The 21976-nt window shown below is 39.1% G+C and overlaps 1 protein-coding gene across 1 annotated transcript; it reads left to right on the top strand.

Annotated features, from left to right (window-relative positions):
* The first annotated feature begins 9453 nt into the window (after positions 1 to 9453).
* SLITRK5 (SLIT and NTRK like family member 5) lies at positions 9454 to 15136 on the top strand. Its single transcript, XM_032180724.1, is given in 4 exon segments — positions 9454 to 9681; positions 12179 to 13159; positions 13162 to 14597; positions 14600 to 15136. Coding segments are annotated over 3 exon segments (2865 nt in total). The 5' UTR covers positions 9454 to 9681; positions 12179 to 12186; the 3' UTR covers positions 15056 to 15136.
* The last annotated feature ends 6840 nt before the right edge of the window (positions 15137 to 21976 follow it).

Below are 21976 nucleotides of genomic sequence, written 5' to 3'. Positions count from 1 at the left end.
TTTACAGAGCATTTTGATATTCTTAACTACACTGCATCATATACTTACAATGACTTTTTCTTTTTCTCTTTATACAGTATATTGTATTTTCCAGACATTGTATATGTCTTGTTAGATAGCTGCATACTTTTTACAGAGATTATATGTAAAATAGAAGCTTTTATTACATATATCACCAATGTTTTACACTTAATACATTATGTAAAGCAATGGTATTATTCAGTTATTTTGCTGATAATAAGACACACGCAGATACTTGTGTTTTCCACTGGTGTAATAATGGATATAACTGGTATAATAACGCTTAAGATCTATTGCTCACAAATTATATTCTATTTCTTCATTTTGAACAGTAAAGCAACAGTCTGCACTCTTCCATCTGTTGCCTACTATACAGAATTTTAAAGCTGATTATCAGTTTCAGTAATTAGTAAGTTAACAAAGTAATGAAAGAAAAGACCAGTCCTTAAATGCCACTTCTCTTCTTATGTACTACCATTAAAACTTTAAGTTAATAAAGATGCTCACGCTAGCCTGTTGCCAGCCTATGGTTTAAAGAATATGCAAAGATACCACAGTATCATTTAAGAAAGTCTTTTTTTTTTTTTTTCTTTTTTTTTTTTTTTCTTTTTTAAGTAAAGTCCTATATTTTGAAAAAGAGAAGATGCTGCTCAAGAATTCATGGTTAAATTTGTCAGATAGTATCCATATGATCAAGTTCTTAGTGTTCTATATGCCACCTTTTCATGTTACAGGAAATAAGTTTTTAATACTCTGAGATGTCTAGCCAAGTATCTTGCTTATTAAAATCGAAAGAATACGCCTTCAGAGATCCTTTTACATTTTTCCTTTTGACATAAAATAAAATAAATAAATAAATAAATAAATAAAATAAAAATGGCAAAAAGTTCTTACGTGATATCAATAGGTGTTGACTTAAATGTAACAACTGGCCTACTACAAGACCTTATCATAGAATCCTGGAATATCATGAGTTGGAAGGGACCCATAAGGATCATTGAATCCAACTCCTGGCACGGCACAAGTCTACCCAAAATTTTAGACCATGTGATTAAGTGCACAGTTCAAACACTTATTAAACTCCAACAGGCTTTTTGCCATAACATTCAATTAATAACACCATTGCCATGACATTCAATAATAACTTGTTTCTGAAAAGAATTATGGCATTAACCAAATTATTTTACATTACTAGTCATCTATTCAAAAATTAATTGTAAGGATCAGATAACTCTACAGTCTATTAAAAATCTTTAATTCTTGAAATATCCCATTTACCAGGATGTTCTAGAGAAGTTAATCACAATACACGTTTCTCCATCACTCTTAGACTCATAATTAATTAGAAGATTTTACTATCTCTTAATCCATTTTTATATAAACCTGTTTGAAATTACTTAAACATTATAATAAATTTACTAAATAGAAAACTTTAACTGACCTGATTTTCATTTTTTTTTCATTTTATATATATGCCTATATAATGTCATAAAGACCACACTAAGACTACATTAACATCCATTTTTTAAAAAAAGTTTAGTTTGAAATTTAACTGCACCATCATGAATCTTTTAACATGCCTTCTTCAGTAATTTTCAAGATAGCTGTCAAACAGAACTCTAAACATCATGAATAAAGTTTTCTATCATGTTTTCTACTACTCTTGCTCATTTTTTCTTTATTTTATTTTTATTTTTAATTTTTATTTAAGTAGGTTCCTACACATAGGTGCATGTAGGGACACCTAGTGGCAGTAATTGGTGAAAATTTCCCAGTTAGAAGACAGAGAGGCATCACCAGCAATAAGAAATACTGAACATCATGCTAAATAGCCAGAACATGCAACTTCAGTTCATTATAAGGTGTGTGCCCTTTTACTGTAGTTAATCCAAAAAAAAAACAAAAAAAAAAAACAAAAAAAAAGGCAAACAAACAAATACAAATATTCCTTACTTCTTCTTAATACAATAACAACATAGCTATCATTCTTATATGGCAGAATGGTTAAATAATAGCTTAATTTTTACTCATCATTATGTAAATAAGCCTTATATTTATTTTAAATAATGACCAAGCTGTCTCATTAAGAATCACTTATTTATACAGACAGGTTGTCTTAAATAACATCTCAAAAATAAAAATAAAAATAAAAATAAAAATAAAAATAAAAAAGTTAAAACCACCCAAACAACAACAACAACAAAGAACACCACCAGCACCAAAAACTGATTATTCTCAAACAAAACTATTCAAATGACAAAATATAATGCTAGGTGCCTACATTTACATATGGTCACACAAGGCTAAGTAAACAAAAATATATATGAATCCTATCTATCTCTAGTAGTGGTTAGATCCAGTATTGAGAGACCATTAATATCATCAACAAAGTTCCTGCTGGGTATCTTCATGTGCCTCATGGACCTTCATTCCTTGCTGTGCATTGTTTTGGTGATAACTCTTTTTTTTTTTTTTTTTTCCTAGAACATTAGGAAAAATTAGGAGTCACATCAGTGCTGTTACTGAAGAGTCACTCAGAATTCTAATTTACACATAGCTACAGAGTTTGTTTCTAACTTCACCTGTTTGTTTTGTTTGTAAGAACCAGTTAAATAGAAATTCTCAGAGGATGCCTAACTGCCCCAAAATGAGCACTGACAAGACAGGTCAGTCTCTATGTCTGTATACTCATCATGCTCAAATTTCTGTTGACTAATCTTGAGTATGAATTTGAATCCAGCTCTTTCTACTGAATACCTTAACCAATAAGACTGAAAATGCTTGACAACTCTGAGTTTCTCCTGTTAAATCAATTTTACTTATTGTAGAAGAAATTGAAGCATAGAAATTGAAGTAAAAGAATAACCTAATAGATTTGTACCTTATGGTTAGTCCTATGTGTATGAATATGAATAAATGTCTGTATAATTCCTGTTCTACCTCTTCAACAGAAAAACAAAACAAAACAAAACAAAAAAGCTAAGAAGCTACCCCTGAGGAAGTGTTCAGATCCACATGAAATCAGAATCCTTCCATTTATTATCACTAGATTTAGATACCTAACATTAGATGTTATTATATACAATATAATACAATACAATGTATTATACAATACTACAATAATATATTGTATTATATACAATATAATTTTAATTCTTTGATAATTTGATGAGGTAAGAGATGAAAAGTCAGATCTAAGGTATATTAGGCCAGTTTTGGAAATTTGAGAGACATACTTAATCAATGTCATGTCCTACTGAAATTTCAGAAAGTTTAGCTAGTATCTTTGGGATAATGGAACTGAGCTGAATATGATTTTAATCATTTTACATTGTATGTAACGATAGGGAAACATAGCTGGAAGGGATTATCTAAATGTATAAATCCTCACAGTTTTGGGCAACCAGATATACTAGATCTTTAGAACGTTTGCTTCAGATGTACACTTTCCAATACTTAAGCAAAATCTTAACTTTTCCAATAAAGACCACAAGCTAGACCAGATGTTCTCTGGGAAAAAAAAAAAAAAAAAAAAAAAAAAAAGGAAGGGGAAGGGGAACAAGGACACCGCTAATAATCTTCTCAGGAATATCAGGAATAGGAGAAAATATACTAGGAAATGTATACAAAATGTTCAAGGTATTAAAACATGTTCCATGTTACAAAGGAGAACAAAAGACTCAAGAATGAAAGAAATTAACAGAACTCAAAATCTAAATTATACTGTAAGAGAGAAAACATCCTTTCTGACCTGAGAGCCTGCAGTAAGCCCTGAGGCAGAGAACAGATACAGTATAAATGTAGAACAACCATATTCCATCTTCTTCAAAAAGCCTTTTCTTTCCCAACTCAGCATAAATGTAACTTTCCTCCAGGAACTGTCCTATTCAATTACACATTTTTTTCTATCAGCCTTTCAAGTTCTGTCTTTAAAATAAAATTATAAATCCACCACCACCAAGACAAAGAAACAAACAAACAAAAAAAACCTCTGTTTTTTTGGCCTCATTACCTATTTGGAAGACCTTCCTAATATCTCAGTTCTCCTGTGGTCAGTAGATTTCTTATTTCTTAATTTTCATCAAAATTAATTCTTAATTTTCATCAAAAAGCATGCAAACTTTAGTCCTGTACAATCGTTTTGACACCTTCCCTCCTATTAGAACAATCGTGCCTAATCATGCTACTCTTTTCCCATTATATCAGCATTTCAATCATAATGCAACAGCATTTCAATTATGATTATATAATTATTATATAATATACATATAATTATATATAATTATATTAATTATATAAATTATACAATTATATAATTATATCAGCATTTCAATTATAATGGCAACATAGTTACTTTCTGATCAACCACTACCTTCAGACTTTTAGAATATTGTTTAATCTGTTTTTTTCACCCCAGTTTAAATCAAAAGATAATCATTCATATCAGTCCAGGACAAAATAATACGTGTTGTGTTTATTGCAATATACATAAATATGCATACTAATTAAACTTATAAATAATCAAATATTAGAATATTGATGTTAATATATATATATATGGATATATATATATACTAATATATAAATATATATGAATATTTAAATAGTATACACATACACATGTATAAAGATATACACATATAAATAGTATACACATACACATGTATATTTTTTCCTTCTCTGACTATTTAGTTCTCCTCAGCAAGTCTTCCTTTTTTTTTTTTTTTGTCTACAAACTCTATCCAAACACACTTATCTCTTTTTGAGTTCAAATGTTTCCAGTCCTTACTTATGGACTTACAATTCTCGTTTTGATCCTTCCAGTAATCTAGGATATAACTTTTTTCTGACCAAGTGCTTGTTCCACACAGTACCAACTATGTACTGCATGTACATGAATGATGACATGACTTCTCTTGCCCTTGCTCTTTCATTATCATTTACATATACAGTTTTAACAGAAGCAGAGGCATTGTATACATCGATTACTTAGTCCATGCCTAGTATATTTTTAATGTCCATACCACCCTTTAGCATGCACGCTACTTCTTAGATTTTTCTTACTTGTCCTAAGAACTTCTATTACTCATTTTTTTTGTGCAAGATTTGGTTATACAAGGTTTTTGACTATTCTTGGTTTGCTTCTAATTACTGATGCAGATTTCTCCTTGCTAATCAATATATTTTTTCCATATTTTATATTTTCTTGAGAATCTGCTCAAGTTTTTATCTTCTGGGAATTCTTTTTCATCGCTGTATTTCCCCCCACATTCCCTAAATGTAAATATAAAATAATATTTGTGCTTTTTTTACATAAGGTAAATCTAAAGGTAAAATGCCTCATCTGAATTTTAATTCTCGTGTTCCTCACTCCAGATTATCTCACTAATTTTTATTTTGTTTCTCAGTTTTCCTTCCTGGAACACTGGACTATAGTTTAAGAACTGCATTTTCTTTTCTGTCTTGCTGCTTCATGTGAACTGGTAAAAACTCAAAATCAACTGACCTAAGATAACCTAGTTGTTGTTGTTCTTGTTCTTGTTGTTGTTGCTTTTAAGACATTATCAGTTTTTCCTGTGGATCCTATTGTTCATTAAAACTAACATGTCCTTGTTTTTCAAAAAGGAGCTATTCTCTGTCATGTTCAAGTTTGTATTTTCCCCAATATCATCAGTTCAGTGTTTTTTATGGTGTTTTGTTGTGTGGTTTTTTTTTTTTTTTTTTTTTTTTTGGTTTGGTTTGTTTCTTTTTTTTCCTCTAATATTTGCCCACTGGATATCACATAAATTGAAATAATCACACAATATCAATTTTTACTTTATTGCCTCCCCTAGTATTTATAGGGATTATTGTCCAGATCAAATCTGTTCAAAGAGATTTGTGATAGATAGATTACATCCTCATGAAGCTTTTTTCGTACCCTTTCCTCCATGATTTTCATTCTCATCATCACCATCAAATTTAATTTCTTTGTTGCATTATTGCTTAACAATCTTTACTTCTTGAACGTTTTTAATCCATTAAAATGAAATGATTCCACCACCTTTTTTTCTGTCTTTTCTAAACTATGTGTTTCCATCAGTTCCAACATTTATGACTTTGATACTTCTGTGCTTCTATTTCCACGTAATGTCTGGTTCCATGTGCTAAATCAACTGTTCGTGCTACTCTTATTGACTAAATTACTGCAATAGGTCTACCGTAGTAGACCTTCAAAGTTGTTGTAGATATAATCTTTGTATTCCTAATATTCTTTTGTTTATCTGTCTATTCTGTTGTTCCTGTCTAGTTCACTTCTCTCCATTTGTATTTCATGTGAGGATTATAGAAGTAACATCCAACTTTCCTCCTGAGTTTTTGAATGCATTTTTTAGGATCTCCTGGTTTAATGACAGACAGATTAAAAATTAAATTAGCAAAAGGGAGCACACTTCAATAGTAATAAAGACCTCATTATTTCTCATAAATTCTCAGCAGCATTTATTGTTTGCTGTTCTTGTGCTCAAGTTTATTATGGCAATTCTAGTTCAAATATTCAGATATAACTTCTTATTATAAGGAGTACTTTCAGGCTATGTAGACACCATTCAAATAGCTGACTTCAGTAAGGAATACAGAACTGTGATCTCATGCTACACAAGCATATTGAAATAAATACATTGAAATAAATTTTCTGCAGCATTCTACAGAACTTTAAGGTACTTTACTAGAAGTATAATATTAATCATAAAAAGAATGAATGGAAAAGCAGCATAATAGTTCTACAGTAATAACTACTTAAACCTCATGTGTACTACTAAAATTATCTAACAGTCTAACAAGATGAAAGTAAGATTTTATTAAATCAGATTTTCTATTCATTATACTTTTTAATATCTCATTCGTACAGGACTAGACTAATGAAAATGAAACATATGTACAATACTCACTTTTACACAGCATTTTTAACATTGTTTCAGGTTTATGAAGTGTCAACTTCTCCAAAATGGTTTCACTGAAATAGTTAAGTTTAGTCTAGCTACCAAGGTTATTTAAAATAGCTTGCTTTCTTATTAATAAAAAAATCTATCTAATTTGTCTAAATTTATCTAAAATTTATCTAAATTTATCTAAAATTTAGATAAATTATCTAATTTATCCAAAATCTGTCAGAGAAAAACAGGACAGAAACACAGACAGGTGCTATATATATGACTGGGCCTAGAAATGAAAGCATATATGCATAAAATCCCATATATTCAAAATATTCAATTATGATTTCAAATCAAAAATATTTTTCAAAAATAGTGAGTTCATAAAAAAACTTCCATAAAACAGCCCCTGTTGCTACCTATGATTTTTTTTTTTTTCATTTCACCTATTATCATATATTTCATGTAGAATAGTAAAGTCTTAAAGAGTGATGGTGGCTGAGGGAGAACAGAAGTGTGTAGTATGCTTTTGATTTTTTTTCCCTGACTAAACATTGCAGCTTGGTGCTCAATCTAAAGACTTTTAAATTGTTCCACAGAGTCAATTGGTTTTGCATCAAAACAGGAATTTCACAGATTCTTTAAAAATAGAAGTAGGTGTTTTGTCCCACTGAGAAACTTTCCAAAAACTTCTGCAAGAGCAGGAGTAAAAAACATCTAAATGAACAAGAATGGTTCATATGAGAACCAAGGTTCCATTTGATTCATATAAGAACATACTGTCTTTCATCCAAATACCGTATCTTGCTTGTTTCAGGCCCAAAGAAAAAGGATTCATTCTGCTTTTACATTTGCAGAGAAGAACACACCTTTTGAGGAAGGCTGAACATTAAGGGAAACGTGATTATTTACACTATGTATTTTGCACATTTGGATGTTAAGACACAGACTGACATAGGTCTGCTGAAGATGTAGATGTGATGCATTCTCATAGGGTACAGTACATCCTCTTCCTTCTGCAATGCTGAGACACGCATGAGTCCATGAAGGCACAACTGTATCTTAGCATTGCATTTGAGTTAAAGTCAGATTTCAGCCTCTGTATTGTGAACATGAAATGTAATTTACATGCAATTGTATGCATAATACTGATGATTTAAGTACTGAAATGTGCACAGCACAAAGAATAATGAATACACAGAGGCAAATGTGGACATCTTTGCATATATACAGTTAAATGTATCTTTCTTTCTGAGAAACAAACCTAGAGCTAAACTTAAAAAGTCACCTATGTTACATCCAGCTTTTTACAAGGGAAAAAAAAAAAAAAAAAAAAAAAAAAAGAAAAAAACATCATGTGTCCTAGCCAAACGGCATAACCGCAGTTCTCTCAGCCGGCGAGGGAGAAAGGCAATCTCCACAGCGTTGCCAACCCCGCCGCCTCTCCCCGCCGCGGCCTCCGCCCCCCGGCGGCAGGGCAGTCCCCCCGCGGAGCCCCCGGCGGCGCTGCACTGCCACCTGGCGGCAGCGGGAGGAGCCGCAAGGTACAGCTCTGCAAAGCACCGCTCCGCGGCCAACCGGAGGGGGCCTGGGGATGGCCCCCGGCCTCCAACCGCTGTGAGGAGAGCGGTCAGGGCAAGGAACGGGGCACGTCACCGGAGTCGCTGCGTTGTCGTTGCTGCATCCCCCAGCTCGGGTGGGCAGAGGGGGGAGGCAACGCGCGGGGACCCTGCACACCCCCCAGCCCCAGATGCAGAGGACGCGCGCGCTGCCAAACCGGCCACGTCCCCTCTCCGCGGCCACCTGGTCCCCCGGCGGAGGCTCCCGCACGTTCCCTGGGGGAAGCGGCTCCGCTCCGCGGTCAGCGGGCGCTGCTGGAGGACGAGGGGTGGGCGGCAGCGCCGCCGGGACCCGGGACCCCGTCCTGAGGGCTGGGGTACGGGGTCGGCGGCGGCGAGCGGGGAAAGTTGCCCGGTGCCGCGGGCGGCAGCGGGAGCGCGCCGGGGGCGGCGGCGCGGCAGTAGTATCGGCATGTGCGTGTGCGCGCCCCGCCGTGCGTATGCGCTCTGCGGGACCGCGCGGGCGGCGTGCGCGGCGCTGAGCGCCCACCGCGCTCTCAGCCGGGGAGCCCCCTTCCTTGCCCCCCCCCCCCCGTTTCCCCCTCCATCCCCGGGCCGCATCCTTCCCCCCGCGTCCCCCTCCCTCCTCCCCTCCCCCCGCCCCCCCCGCCGCCTCTCTCCTCCTCCTCCGCGGCGCCCCGCAACCTTGTCCCCGCGCAGCCCCCGCCCGACGCCGCCCCGCCTTCCCCCACCCATACCCCCCTCCATCCTTTCCCCAATTTTCCCCTCCCGCTGCTCTCCGCCGGCCGCCCCCGCCCGCCCCGCGCGGGCGCGCGCCGGAGCGCGCGGGCGCGGGCGGGCGCGCCGCCGCGGCTGCCCGGGCACGAGCCCACCCGCGCGTGCAGCGTGTCTGTGCGTGAGTGTGTGTGCACGCGTGTGTGTGTGTGTGTGTGTGTGTGTGCACGCGTGTGTGTGTGCGCGTTTGTGCGCGCGCCCCTGTGCGAACGCCGGTGCCTCGGCGCCGCCCGGCCGCGGGGTGCTGTTTGTGTGCGTTTCTCACCGAAGCCTTCCCCGGCCGCAAAAAATCCTCCTCGGCTTCCTCGTCCTCCGCCGCCGCCACCGCCCCCGCGCACCGAACGGGCGCCTTCATGTGCTGCCACCATGCTTGGGCCCTGGGGATTTCAGGAGAAGTAAGTACCAGGGTTGACTTTTCTTGCGCTCTCTTTTCTTCCTCTCTTCCTTCTCCCCCTTACACCCCCCCTCCAACACCCCCCCCTCCCGCCCCTTCCCGCCGGGTCTTTCCTTGCTGTTTCTACCCCCCCCCCGCCCCTCCTCCGCCCCCCTTCCCCCACCCCCAGCCATTTCTCCCAATTCTGGGTGCTGCTCGGCTGGGTGGCAGTGTCCGGCTGGGGCCGCTTGCTTGCTGCTGCTGTCGGCGGTACTGAAAGCTGCTGCTTCGAGCCGGATATGCAGTGCGGTAATCTGAGGGATGAACTCTTTGGGGAAAAAGCACACACACACACACACACGAGAAAAATCCCCATGCAGCCCCGTTCCCCCCCTCCCCCTCTCCCAGTATGAACCTCTGTAGGGAGCTGGCGAACAGCAGCATGCAGTCATCACACAGGGGTTTCCAGGGCGGGATTGCAACCTTGCATATAGCCAGCTACAACTTTATTTTCTCTACCTCCCATCCCCCCACCCCCCCCCCCCCCTTTTTTTTTTTTTTTCAGAGAAAGGGAGAAAGGAGGCGGGAGGGAAGATTGTATTTGCCTCCTTTGCTAACCATAATTGAATTAAAGTTGTAAAATGCCTGGGATTTTAACACTGACCGAGCAGGTTTTCAATAGCTTTTTTTTTTTTTTTTCCTCCGAAGATCTGTCAGTTAATGAATGGATCTGATCGAGCTGAGAAAGAATATGCTAGAGACATGCCTTTGAGTAAAATTTTTGCTGCCTTTTTGCAGTGAAGCCTTTTGGTTTGAGTAATTCCGATCCAGTTGACGTCTGGTCAAAATTAGAGAGATTCGCCGAGACTTCCGATTTCTTGCTGCATGACTGCCTTTGCTGCAAGTGCCAAATTTGCAGCCTTGAACCTGATGCCACAGGAGATGTCTTGCAGTGCTGAGACTTGACGGTTTTTAGGATGCGTTCCTCCAAACCAGAGTTGTTGCATGAGGATAGAAGCTCTGAGGTGGGCAATAGAAAATGCAAGCCTGCTCCAAGCCCCTAGCATTTAAGCCCAGATGATTTATTAGCTTTCCCCTACCAACACACACAATGCATATATTTTCCTTATTCACATTGCTTTTAGGCTAGTAGAAGTAGAAGAAAGCCACAAGGAGTCAGAAAGACTGAAAGAAGGAATGGAAAAGGGATTTGTTTCTGACCAGATGAAATCTGGGTGTTAAAGCACTGATGCAGGTCAATGGTAGGGTTCCCCCTCCACTCCCCACTGGCTTTTAATCAGCCTGAGTGTCTTCTCCCCTAAAGGATGAAGAGTACTGACAGCCATCGCTGCTTATAATCAGTAACTCTGATGCTTGGAGTGTTGGCGATGAGATATTTCCATGAGACCTATTTAGATCTCTCCGCTTCTACCAGGCTAGTTTTGCAGAACGTTGGGAATAAGCGGTATGTCAGATATGGCTGAGACTCCGAAGATGATCTGCATGCTTTACATTTTTCACAAATTTTGGGTGAGTGGTTAAAACATTTCCTCTAAGAGTGAGTGTGTGTGTGTGGCTGTGTGTGTAAGACCTCTGCCTGATATTCTTCACTGTTGCATTGTACATAACTTGATTCCAATCAAGATGATTTACTTGTGTAAAGATACAAAATTTCTCTCACTTGACAGCTTTTAAGTGCACTGAGTAGGAGGCTAATGTATTTAATTTCATTACCGAATAATTCTGCCACAAAAGTCCTCTGTGGTGTGTGTGTGTGTGTGTGTGGCTGTGGCTGTGTGGCTGTGTGTGCATATGTGCAGATGGGTGTGTGCCTGTGTGCATGCATGCTTTGTAAATGTATAGATAAAAATAATCACATGAAAGAGTTTTAAGAAATAGGTGATTTGGAGAAACTGTCAGTATCCTCTCTGTTGAATTAAGCTGCTGTTTTCAGCACTGGGCATTTTTATCTGGCTTCCTACCATGGCTTTTCCACCACTGGTTAAAAATCAAGGTAGCACTTTGGCTCTGTTAAAATAGGGAAAGACCTTAATGCGCTGTTCACTGAGGAGGTTCTGAAGGGAAGGGGGAGCTGGGTAATAGGGGAGGTGGGAAACCTCGTAAAATGGTGCTTCTTTTCTCTTAAATTAGAACCGTGAAACCGAACTGACAGCCATTTTATGTATATTTATGGGGCTGGTTGTGAAAAAGAAATCCAATGAAACATTGAAATGTACCACATATGAATAGAACTAGAATGATTCCTACTGCGATCTCACCTTTTTAAACACTGCAGGCATTTGACTCACTAGGAATTTCCCATCAACCTTCTAATCAATGCATGTCATTCAGTTTTCAAAAGTGTGGGAATTAGAAGTGACAGGGGGATTTTTTTGTTTGTTTGATTACCAGTCCATTCTCCACTCCACTAGAAGATATATACAAACTTTGTGTCCGCTGTAAATTTTATGGGGTTATGCTATTATGTTGCTTTCTTTTTTCTCTCCTTACCCTTACAGGAAATAAAATGTACGCTTGCTGCTCCACAGTAACTTTGGAACAGGACCTCAACAAAAAAATGCATATCTGGATGCTGCAGACGATCGCGTTTGCTTTAACATCGCTAGTCCTTTCGTGGGCAGAAAGCATCGAGTATTATGGGGAAATCTGTGATAATGCGTGTCCTTGTGAGGAGAAGGACAGCATCCTAACAGTGAGCTGTGAAAACAGAGGGATCATCAGCCTTTTTGAGATCAGTCCACCGAGGTTCCCTGTCTACCACCTCTTGTTGTCTGGGAACCTTTTGAACAGGCTGTACCCAAACCAATTTGTTAATTACACGGGGGCTTCGATTTTGCATCTAGGGAGCAATGACATACAAGACATTGAAACAGGGGCCTTTCATGGTCTGAGAGGCTTAAGAAGGCTACACTTGAACAATAACAAGCTGGAACTTCTACGAGACGACACTTTCATTGGTCTAGAGAGTTTGGAATACCTACAGGTTGATTATAATTATATTAGCATCATTGAACCTAATGCCTTCAGCAAACTGCATTTGCTGCAGGTGCTGATTCTCAATGATAACCTCCTCTCCAGTTTGCCCAACAACCTTTTCCGTTTTGTGCCCTTAACTCACTTGGATCTGAGGGGTAACCGGCTGAAGCTGTTGCCCTATGTGGGCCTTTTGCAGCACATGGATAAAGTGGTGGAGCTGCAGCTGGAGGAAAACCCCTGGAATTGTTCTTGTGAGTTGATTGCTCTAAAGGATTGGCTAGACAGTATCTCGTACTCTGCACTGGTGGGAGATGTGGTTTGTGAGACCCCTTTTCGCTTACACGGTCGAGATTTGGATGAAGTTTCCAAGCAGGAGCTTTGCCCCAGGAGACTCATCTCGGATTACGAAATGAGGCCACAGACACCATTGAGCACCACAGGGTATTTCCACACTACCCCAGCCTCAGTCAACTCCGTGGCCACTTCTTCTTCAGCTGTTTACAAATCCCCTTGAAGCCCCCCAAAGGGACCCGCCAACCCAACAAGACGAGGGTGCGACCCACCTCCCGTCTGCCCTCCAAAGACCTGGGATACAGCAACTACGGACCCAGCATTGCCTACCAGACCAAATCCCCGGTGCCTTTGGAGTGTCCCACTGCCTGCACTTGCAACTTGCAGATTTCTGACCTGGGCCTCAATGTCAATTGTCAGGAGAGGAAGATTGAGAGCATTTCTGAGCTACAGCCCAAACCTTATAATCCTAAGAAGATGTATCTGACAGAAAACTACATCGCTCTGGTACGCAGGGCAGATTTTGTGGATGCCACCGGGCTGGATTTACTGCACCTGGGCAATAATCGTATCTCGGTCATTCAGGACCGGGCTTTTGGGGATTTAACTAATTTGCGAAGGCTGTACCTGAATGGGAACCGGATTGAGCGGCTGAGCCCAGAGCTGTTCTATGGGCTACAAAGCCTACAGTACCTTTTCTTGCAGTACAATGTCATCCGGGAGATAGAGGCGGGCACCTTTGAACCCATCCCCAACCTTCAGCTCTTGTTTTTGAATAACAATCTTCTGAGATCTTTGCCTGGGAACATTTTTTCTGGTCTCTCCCTCTACAGGCTGAGCCTGCGGAGCAACCACTTCTCCTACCTGCCAGTGAGCGGGGTGCTGGACCAGCTGAAATCCCTCCTGCAGATCGACCTGCACGAGAATCCCTGGGACTGTACCTGCGACGTGGTAGGCATGAAGCTGTGGCTGGAGCAGCTCAACACCGGCGTCCTGGTAGACCAGGTGATCTGCGAGTCCCCGAAGAAGTTCGCCCAGAGCGACATGCGAGCCGTCCGGGCGGAGCTGCTGTGCCCCGACTACTCGGACATCGTCGTCTCCACGCCCACGCCGTCCCCGGGCCAGCTCCCGGCCAGGACCACCCCCTCCTCCTCCACCGTGCGCCTCAATGGCACGGTGGCGGTGGGCGGCTCCACGCCTGCGGGCGGCGGCGGCTCTTCGGTGCCGCTCTCGGTGCTGATCCTCAGCCTGCTGCTGGTCTTCATCATGTCGGTCTTCGTGGCGGCGGGGCTCTTCGTGTTAGTGATGAAGCGGCGCAAGAAGGGCCAGGGTGACCACGCCAGCGCCAACAACTCCGACGTGAGCTCCTTCAACATGCAGTACAGCGTCTACAGCGGCGCCCACCACCACCACCACCACCCGCACCTCCAGCAGCACCCTCCCCACCGCGGCGGCGGCGGCGGGGGGGGCGCGGCGCTGCCCAAAGTGAAGACCCCTGCCGGGCACGTCTACGAGTACATCCCGCACCCCTTGGGCCACATGTGCAAAAACCCCATCTACCGCTCCCGGGAGGGCAACGCGGGCGAGGATTATAAAGACCTCCACGAGCTCAAGGTCACCTACAGCAGCCACCCCCTGCAAGCGGGGGGGGGGGCACCCAGCCTCCCCCGCCGCCCCCGCCGCCGCCGGCACCCGGCGGGGAGGATGTGCCCGGGCGCAGCCCCGCGTACAGCGTGAGCACCATCGAGCCGCGAGAGGAGCTGCTCTCCCCGGTGCAAGACGCCGATCGCTTTTACAGGGGCATTTTGGAGCCCGACAAACACTCCTCCTCCTCCACGCTGGGCACAGCCGGCTCCACCCTCCCCGACTACCCCAAGCTCCCCGCCGCCTACACCTATTCCCCCAACTATGACCTTAGGCGTGCCCACCAGTACTTGCACCCGGGGCCGGGGGACGGCAGGCTCCGGGAGACGGTGCTCTACAGTCCCCCGAGTACTGTCTATGTAGAGCCCAACAGGAACGAGTACCTGGAGCTAAAAGCAAAACTAAACGCAGAGCCGGACTACCTCGAAGTGCTGGAAAAACAGACCACATTCAGCCAGTTCTGAGAAACAGTGCAGAGAAACCCCTTTCCCCGCCAACCACAGCAGCTCCTTCTCTAGAGTATTTGTATTTAATAACCACATGCAAAACAAAGAAACATAAATGCTGACCTCCCCCTGCCCCACCTCACCCCCCTCTTTTTTCCCCTTAAATTCATTTTATTGTAGGGTGAAGTGCCTTGGCACGGGATTTTTCAGCTTTTGGGAATGATTCTGAAAGAGTGTGCTGTTTATTTTATTTCATTTTCGGCTGCCTTTATTTTTTTATTATTATTTATTTTTTATTTATTTATTTTTCTTTTACTTCTGCAGAAAACCACCTATTATGTAAACTGGGCACAACACTGGTATTGTGCATGAGTCTATGTGTGCTTGGGGAAGGTGGCGGGAGGGTCTTGTCAGGTCATATTCAGGTTACAAGTACAAAAGTGATGGTCCTTGTGTTTTTTTTTTGTTTGTTTGTTTTTGTTAGTGTTTTTTTTTTGTGTGTGTGTGTCTTTTTGTTTTTGTTTTGTTTTGTTTTTGTTTTGTTTTGTTTTCTTTTAAACCAACATTGTTTAGTTTTATTTTCTTTCTGGTTATGTACAGCGCACATTTTCCCCTTTTAGCCATGTTAGCCATGGGTGAGTTTAAATGGCTTTTATGGAGAGATTAGCACACCCCGACTTTAATACAAGGTTTCCTTTTTTTAAGGATGTGTTTGTATGCTTTCTGGACTTTTGAATTAAAAAAAAATATATATATATTATGATCGTTAAAAGGATCGCTGTAGATGTGGACAAATCATTAAAGAGTGCAGAGATATATGATCCATAACTGGGTAGTGAAAATAACTTATTGATGAAATATAAAAAAAATATTTTATTGTAGCACCTATTTTTATATGCACATTAGCATTTCTCTTTCCTTCACTATTTTAGGACCGAATCCTGCAAATTCTTACTCACTTAAGTATCTTTACTTGTGAAAGTAAAAAGTCCCAGCTTAAACCTTCATCCTGCAGGCACTTAAGCACATGAACAACTTTAATCATGTGTGTAGCCCTGCAGAGCATTAATATACTCATCATTCTTACAAGTAAAACTACTGGGACTTTTTTTTTTTTTTTTTTTTTTTTTTCTCCAGGATGGATTCCAAAGTCTGCAGATGCTCTGAAGTGTTGCACTACATTGAGAGCTTTTTTGTTTTTTTTTTTTTGCCTTTTTTTTTTTTCTCAAAGCCAATACAGTATCATGATAACCTTATAAATCATTATACATAATCCCAATTAAGACCAAATCTTAACAGACAATCTAAGACATATAATCTGTTCACAATAGGAAAAAATAATGTTTCTTTATGCTAAAATATGCCTTTTAGCAACCTCCTGCTCAGGCATCTAGCGGGGCAAGCTAGTGAGGGCCATGTAGTAGGCATTCATCTTAGCAGGAAAAAAAAATGCTTTGGTTTTATCAGTATTCTTTCTCTTTTTTGTTGTTCCCCCTTTTCTTCTTCCTTTCTTTCTTTCTTTCTTTCTTTCTTTCTTTCTTTCTTTTCTTTCTTTCTTCTTTCTTTCTTTCTTTCTTTTCTTTCTTCTTCTTTCTTTCTTCCCTTTCTTTCTTTCTTTCTTTCTTCTTTTCTTTCTTTCTTTCTTTCTTTCTTTCTTTTCTTTCTTTCTTTTCTTTCCTTCCTCCCTTCCTTCCTTCCTTCCTTCCATTCCTTCCTTCCTTCCTTCCTTCCTTCCTTCCTTCCTTCCTTCCTTCCTTCCTTCCTTCCTTCCTTCTTTCTTTCCTTCTTTTCTTCCTTCTTTCCTTCTTCCTTCCTTCCTTCCTTCCTTCCTTCCTTCCTTCCTTCCTTCCTTCCTTCCTTCCTTCCTTCCTTCCTTCCTTCCTTCCTTCCTTCCTTCCTTCCTTCCTTCCTTCCTTCCTTCCTTCCTTCCTTCCTTCTCTTTCTTTCTTTCTTTCTTTTCTTTCTTTTTCTTTCTTTCTTTCTTCTTTCTTTCTTTCTTTTCTTTCTTTCTTTCTTTTCTTTCTTTCTTTCTTTCTTTCTCTTTCATTAGTTAACCAAAACACAATGACTTGACAGTGGTTGTAGCCAGTTTCTGATTGCTTAGTACAGACCCTCATGTTTACTGGCATTTCAGAAGATCAAATAATGGACTGTACACATCTATTTACAATATCTTTACCCCTTTGGGCAGCAGGCAATGGCAAGTATATTGATAAACACAGCATCACTGTAAGATGGGACAACTGATGTCTCTCGTATGTATCCCAGCACATGTGATTTTTTAATAGTTTCTGATAAACACTTGATAAATATTTCAAATGTGAGAATATGAAATGATGAGTATCTGAATTTTAAAATTTCTTGCCAATATCATCTGTTTATTTGTTGGTTTCTCTTTACTAGCAATTATGCTTCATCAGAAAGTCATAACATTTTTAGGCATCATATAATGTGTTCTTTATCTTTAAAACGCAATATACGGTCATTACCAGCATATAACATGGGTCAGAACTACACATAAATAATTGTCTCACCAACGTATTGAGTAGGATAGTTCTGTATTTACATTTTGTTTCGTTGATAAAGTGGTCTTCAGTATATGGAAAAGGGTATATTTCACATGGGATCTTCTCTTTCTTGACAAGATTGTCATGTTTGGTATTGTTTGCAGAGTTGATCACTAGTACATCTCTTATTGCAAAAGGGTTCTGTTCTGTTATGTTTTTCCTATCCATGTGCAGTATGTCACTTTTTACAGAAAACAAAGCTATATAGCTGGTCCTTTGGAATTCAAGATGTTTTGTTGGCATGTGTTCCTTCCTCTATGGCACCAACACAGAGCAAAAGAAAAAAAAAAAAAAAAAAGCAAAACCCCCCCACATGACTTTATTTAACTTGGACAGTTTAGTATGTGGAGTGTTATTTCAGTTTGAAGTGCAGATAGAGTGTTCTTTTGTCACAAGAGAAATAACTTATCTATTATCTGTACTGCTCTTCATTTCCTGCAGATTTCTCATTGACACTAGTGAGAAATGTGAGTACTGCTACCTGAGGTGCAGTTCTGGAACCCTAATTTTGAATTACCTCCTTTCTAACTATTGCTGAAACCACTGTCCTGGTTCTCCTTTCATTTAAACTCGGTAGAGGCCCACTGTTGCTAATGGGTATAAGTAAGGAAATTTCAGCTTCACTGGCTTTGTCCATTCAGTAAGAGGAAGGAAGGCTTACTCAGTAAGAATTGAATGAGAAATTCCTGCAAACAGTGTGCAGCCTTTCATGTGTATATGTATTTTTTTTCTCTCTGGGTCTAAACTTATAAACAGGAGTTTGCATGGGATTCAACAGAAATGTAGGATTAGGTTCTTAATGTGAAAGGTACATTTTACATGGCATTCTGCCACAAAGAGGCAGCATCCACAAATGAGTAAATGAACAGGAATTGCTTGAATTTATAGCCAATTATTAAATAGCCAATAACTATTCCTCAGCAATCTCTTTATGCTTGCATTCTGATGTTGCTATTTCTGAGGCTGGTAGTACTGATGCTTCCACATTTTCTAAATATATTTAATAACAAGATTTGAATTTATTTATTTTTTTCCGTTAGCATCTATATGAAAATCAGAACAATTCATTTAAATTCCTTCAATTTCTCATTTTCAGTAGAAAAAAAAAATATTATTTACTATATAGTAGTTCCATTACTGGAGAAAGAAAGATGCTTAGTTACCTTCAGAAAGTGCATTCTTGAAGACAAATCTTCAAAAAGGATGCAAAGTGTAAAATAGTATCTTCAGTCTATAATTATCCTGCAATACACCTGACAGGGCTATTTGTGAATGAGGACTTTAATGGAAGTAGGATTTCCCACTCAATGACTACAATGATGTACTATCTATGGAAAATTATAGTAAGAAAAAGTAGATGGAATGTCAGTTGACAAAAGATTTGAAATTACAGAATAAGTTTTTGTTTGTTTTTTTTTGTTGTTTTTTGTTTGTTTAAGAAAAAGTTTTGTATATGAATATGTCTCTGTTTGTTAACAAGATCATTGAAAGCTGAATGATGGTTAGTGCTGACCAAAGGGGTAAAAGTGTCAGAAGTAAAAAAAACATTTATCCCTATTTTAAGAATTCAAAATATTATTTAGCTTATTTTAGGCTTATTATCAGACTATTTTAGTCTTGGTGGCCAGACTGATTTATTTATTTATTTTTGATGAGTTATATTGAGCTTACTGAATCACTCATATGGCCTCACTTTTTTTTTTTTTTCTTTTTCCAAAAAGTGCATGAAATTCTGTAATAAAAGATGAAAAAAGGTGGAAAAGACTTCTCAATGTTACTACTAGAATCAAAACATGGACCATGATAATATAGAACATTTAAGCTCATCAATAAAATAAATTCTTTGTATTTCTGTTGCTTTTCAGTATTTGCCAATTCAATGCCCTAAATATTCATGGTGAGTTTAAGGGTGAGACTCTTTTTTTCTCTCTAACAGTCTAACATAAATGCAGCTTTCAATATAATGCCTCTAGGGCCTAAATTCTATCACTTTTTTTTTTTTTTTTTTTTTTTGTCCCATTATTTTACTGGTCATTTAAGTTTGTAAAAAACATGTACAGATGATTCTGTATACTGCAGTGTTTAATTTCTGAATGTTTTCCTGTGTTTTAATTTTTGAAAAACACATCTTCATGTGTTTTCTTGTATTTTCATTTTTTTTCTATAACGTTTTCATTTTTTGATAATGTTTCTTAGGAGCATTTCCTTTATATGTTAGATGTAGTGGTACCTTTTCTCATATCACATAATAATTATTAAAGTAATATAACAAAAATAATATCTAAATATCATTAATTAAGAGCCTCTGTCCCACAGAAAACACATCTAAGAAAATATATCTGAAAAGTCACTAACAGATAATCATAGCTGGTGGTAAAATGTGAAGGTAATATCCAAGTTCTTGTGGTTGCTTAGACACATTTGAGCTGGAGCTCAAATGTGACCAGTGTGTTGTGAGTTTCTTACAGAAACTTAGAAGTCTGAGTCTGCTTAATGCATATGGTTTCCACTCAGGGCAGTCTGTTAAGCAAATCCTGAAGGATCTGACTTGATGACAGGGTGAATAACAGCTTCTTCATTTTTAGAAAGAAGGCTCTTTATATTACCTGGTGTCTCTGGGGATACTGAATAGCCTTTCATGCGAGTAAAAACTGGCATACTGAAATGCAGCATCTCCAAAACAGCCCCCAGAGAAGGGTGCCAGAATCTTTGGTTGTCTCATGCAGAACTGAGAATGATATTGGTACTCCTGGCATTAAGAAGAAAAATTAAGGGAGAAAAGAGAGAATGGCAGACACAATTCCATAGCTGTCAGCCTTCAAATGGTCTTAACGCTTGTATTGATTATTTGATTGTAGGGAACTTGCACCTCCTTTCTGCAACATCCATTTGTTCTGGAGAATGTAGAACCTCAAGCCAAAGAGTGACAACTGGGTGGAGAAGTATATGTGTGAGGTGGTTGTGTGAGAAGTTTGGACAGAATAGCAGCACTATGAATGAGGCAGCCACTTGTTCATTTGAATAATTTCCCAAATCTTCTAAGAAAATTTGCAATGTGCTCTGCTGTAACGAAAGCATATAAATCTCCTTGCAGTCAAGCAATACTACCTTTTGGATTTGTCTTTATCCATCTATGTATAAATACTATCCTAATATATATATATTACAACTCTTTACAATTTATATTATTTTCTTACATTTCATTATTTAGCAACATTTCAGAGTACCTAGTAGTATGATAACACTCCAGAAATACTATGCACTTTTGGACTATTTTTTTATTCTTAAAGCACTGAACAGAACAGAGTTAGGAAGCACAAAGAAATGCATTTAGGTCATAGGAACCAGAGGCATTAAATTCACTGAATATACAAAGAAATAAAGTGTAATGAAGTTTGTAATCAAATGGTTATCAAATTAACTATTTAACGTATAGCTAATGGGCCATATTTTCCTTCTAGTGGTATAAAACTGGATTCCATTGACTTGTCAAAGTTACAAAACATTTACCTTGCTCTTGTGAGTTAGGCTTTATGTCACTGAAATAAGTCATTCTCTTAGCATTATTCTTTCGTAAATGGAAAAATTTGAATACAAGAGTCATAAACATTTGCAGTACTACTATTTACCCTCAAAATGAATTACATCTATTTTCAATCTGCTGACAAATTAACTGAACATTAATATAGTATATCACTGTGAAATTTATCTCAGAACCATAATGTCCTGATTATGTGGGGAAGTTCAATTTACATATACATATGTAGCCCTTGAGCATGATGGACAAAATGAAGTGACACCATGTTTATTAATTCTGTGGGCTTGGTACTCCAACTTTGAATTAGGTTTGATAAAATTATTTTCATGTCATGTTTTGTTTGTTTGCTTGTTTGTTTGTTTTCACTCATTGAGTGTATCACCATTTTACTGCAGTTGTGCAGCCTTATTTTTACAGTGTATTTAAGTTTTGCCGAAAACTGTGGATGATGTCAAAACTAAAGAAGATTTTATTTTTGTTCTTTCTGTTTGGACACATATTAACTGTTATATATCATGACATTGTTTGGGGTGACCTTCCAAAAATACATCTACAATGGTAAGATAGAGTTGAAATAATAAATGTCTAGTTTAATATATCATGTAATAAAAACATTTTATTGTCATGATTTCAAAAATATATTTGATTTTGTGAGTGTTAGATTATCAATACATTCGACCATTCTGTTAAATTTGTAGCGATATCTTGACAAAGAAAAAAAATAAAAGTTTATATTCCTGTTTGGGAAACGGGACGAATATTGTTGTCAGGGAAATCATATCAGCTTTAATCAAAATTGCATTTTAAAAAAATGACTAAGTTAAGATATCTTAA

Source organism: Aythya fuligula, chromosome 1 (genome assembly GCF_009819795.1).
Source record: "Aythya fuligula isolate bAytFul2 chromosome 1, bAytFul2.pri, whole genome shotgun sequence".
Lineage (NCBI taxonomy): Eukaryota > Metazoa > Chordata > Aves > Anseriformes > Anatidae > Aythya > Aythya fuligula.
Note: the sequence above shows the minus strand (reverse complement) of the source record. Positions and strands in the feature narration are given on the sequence as shown.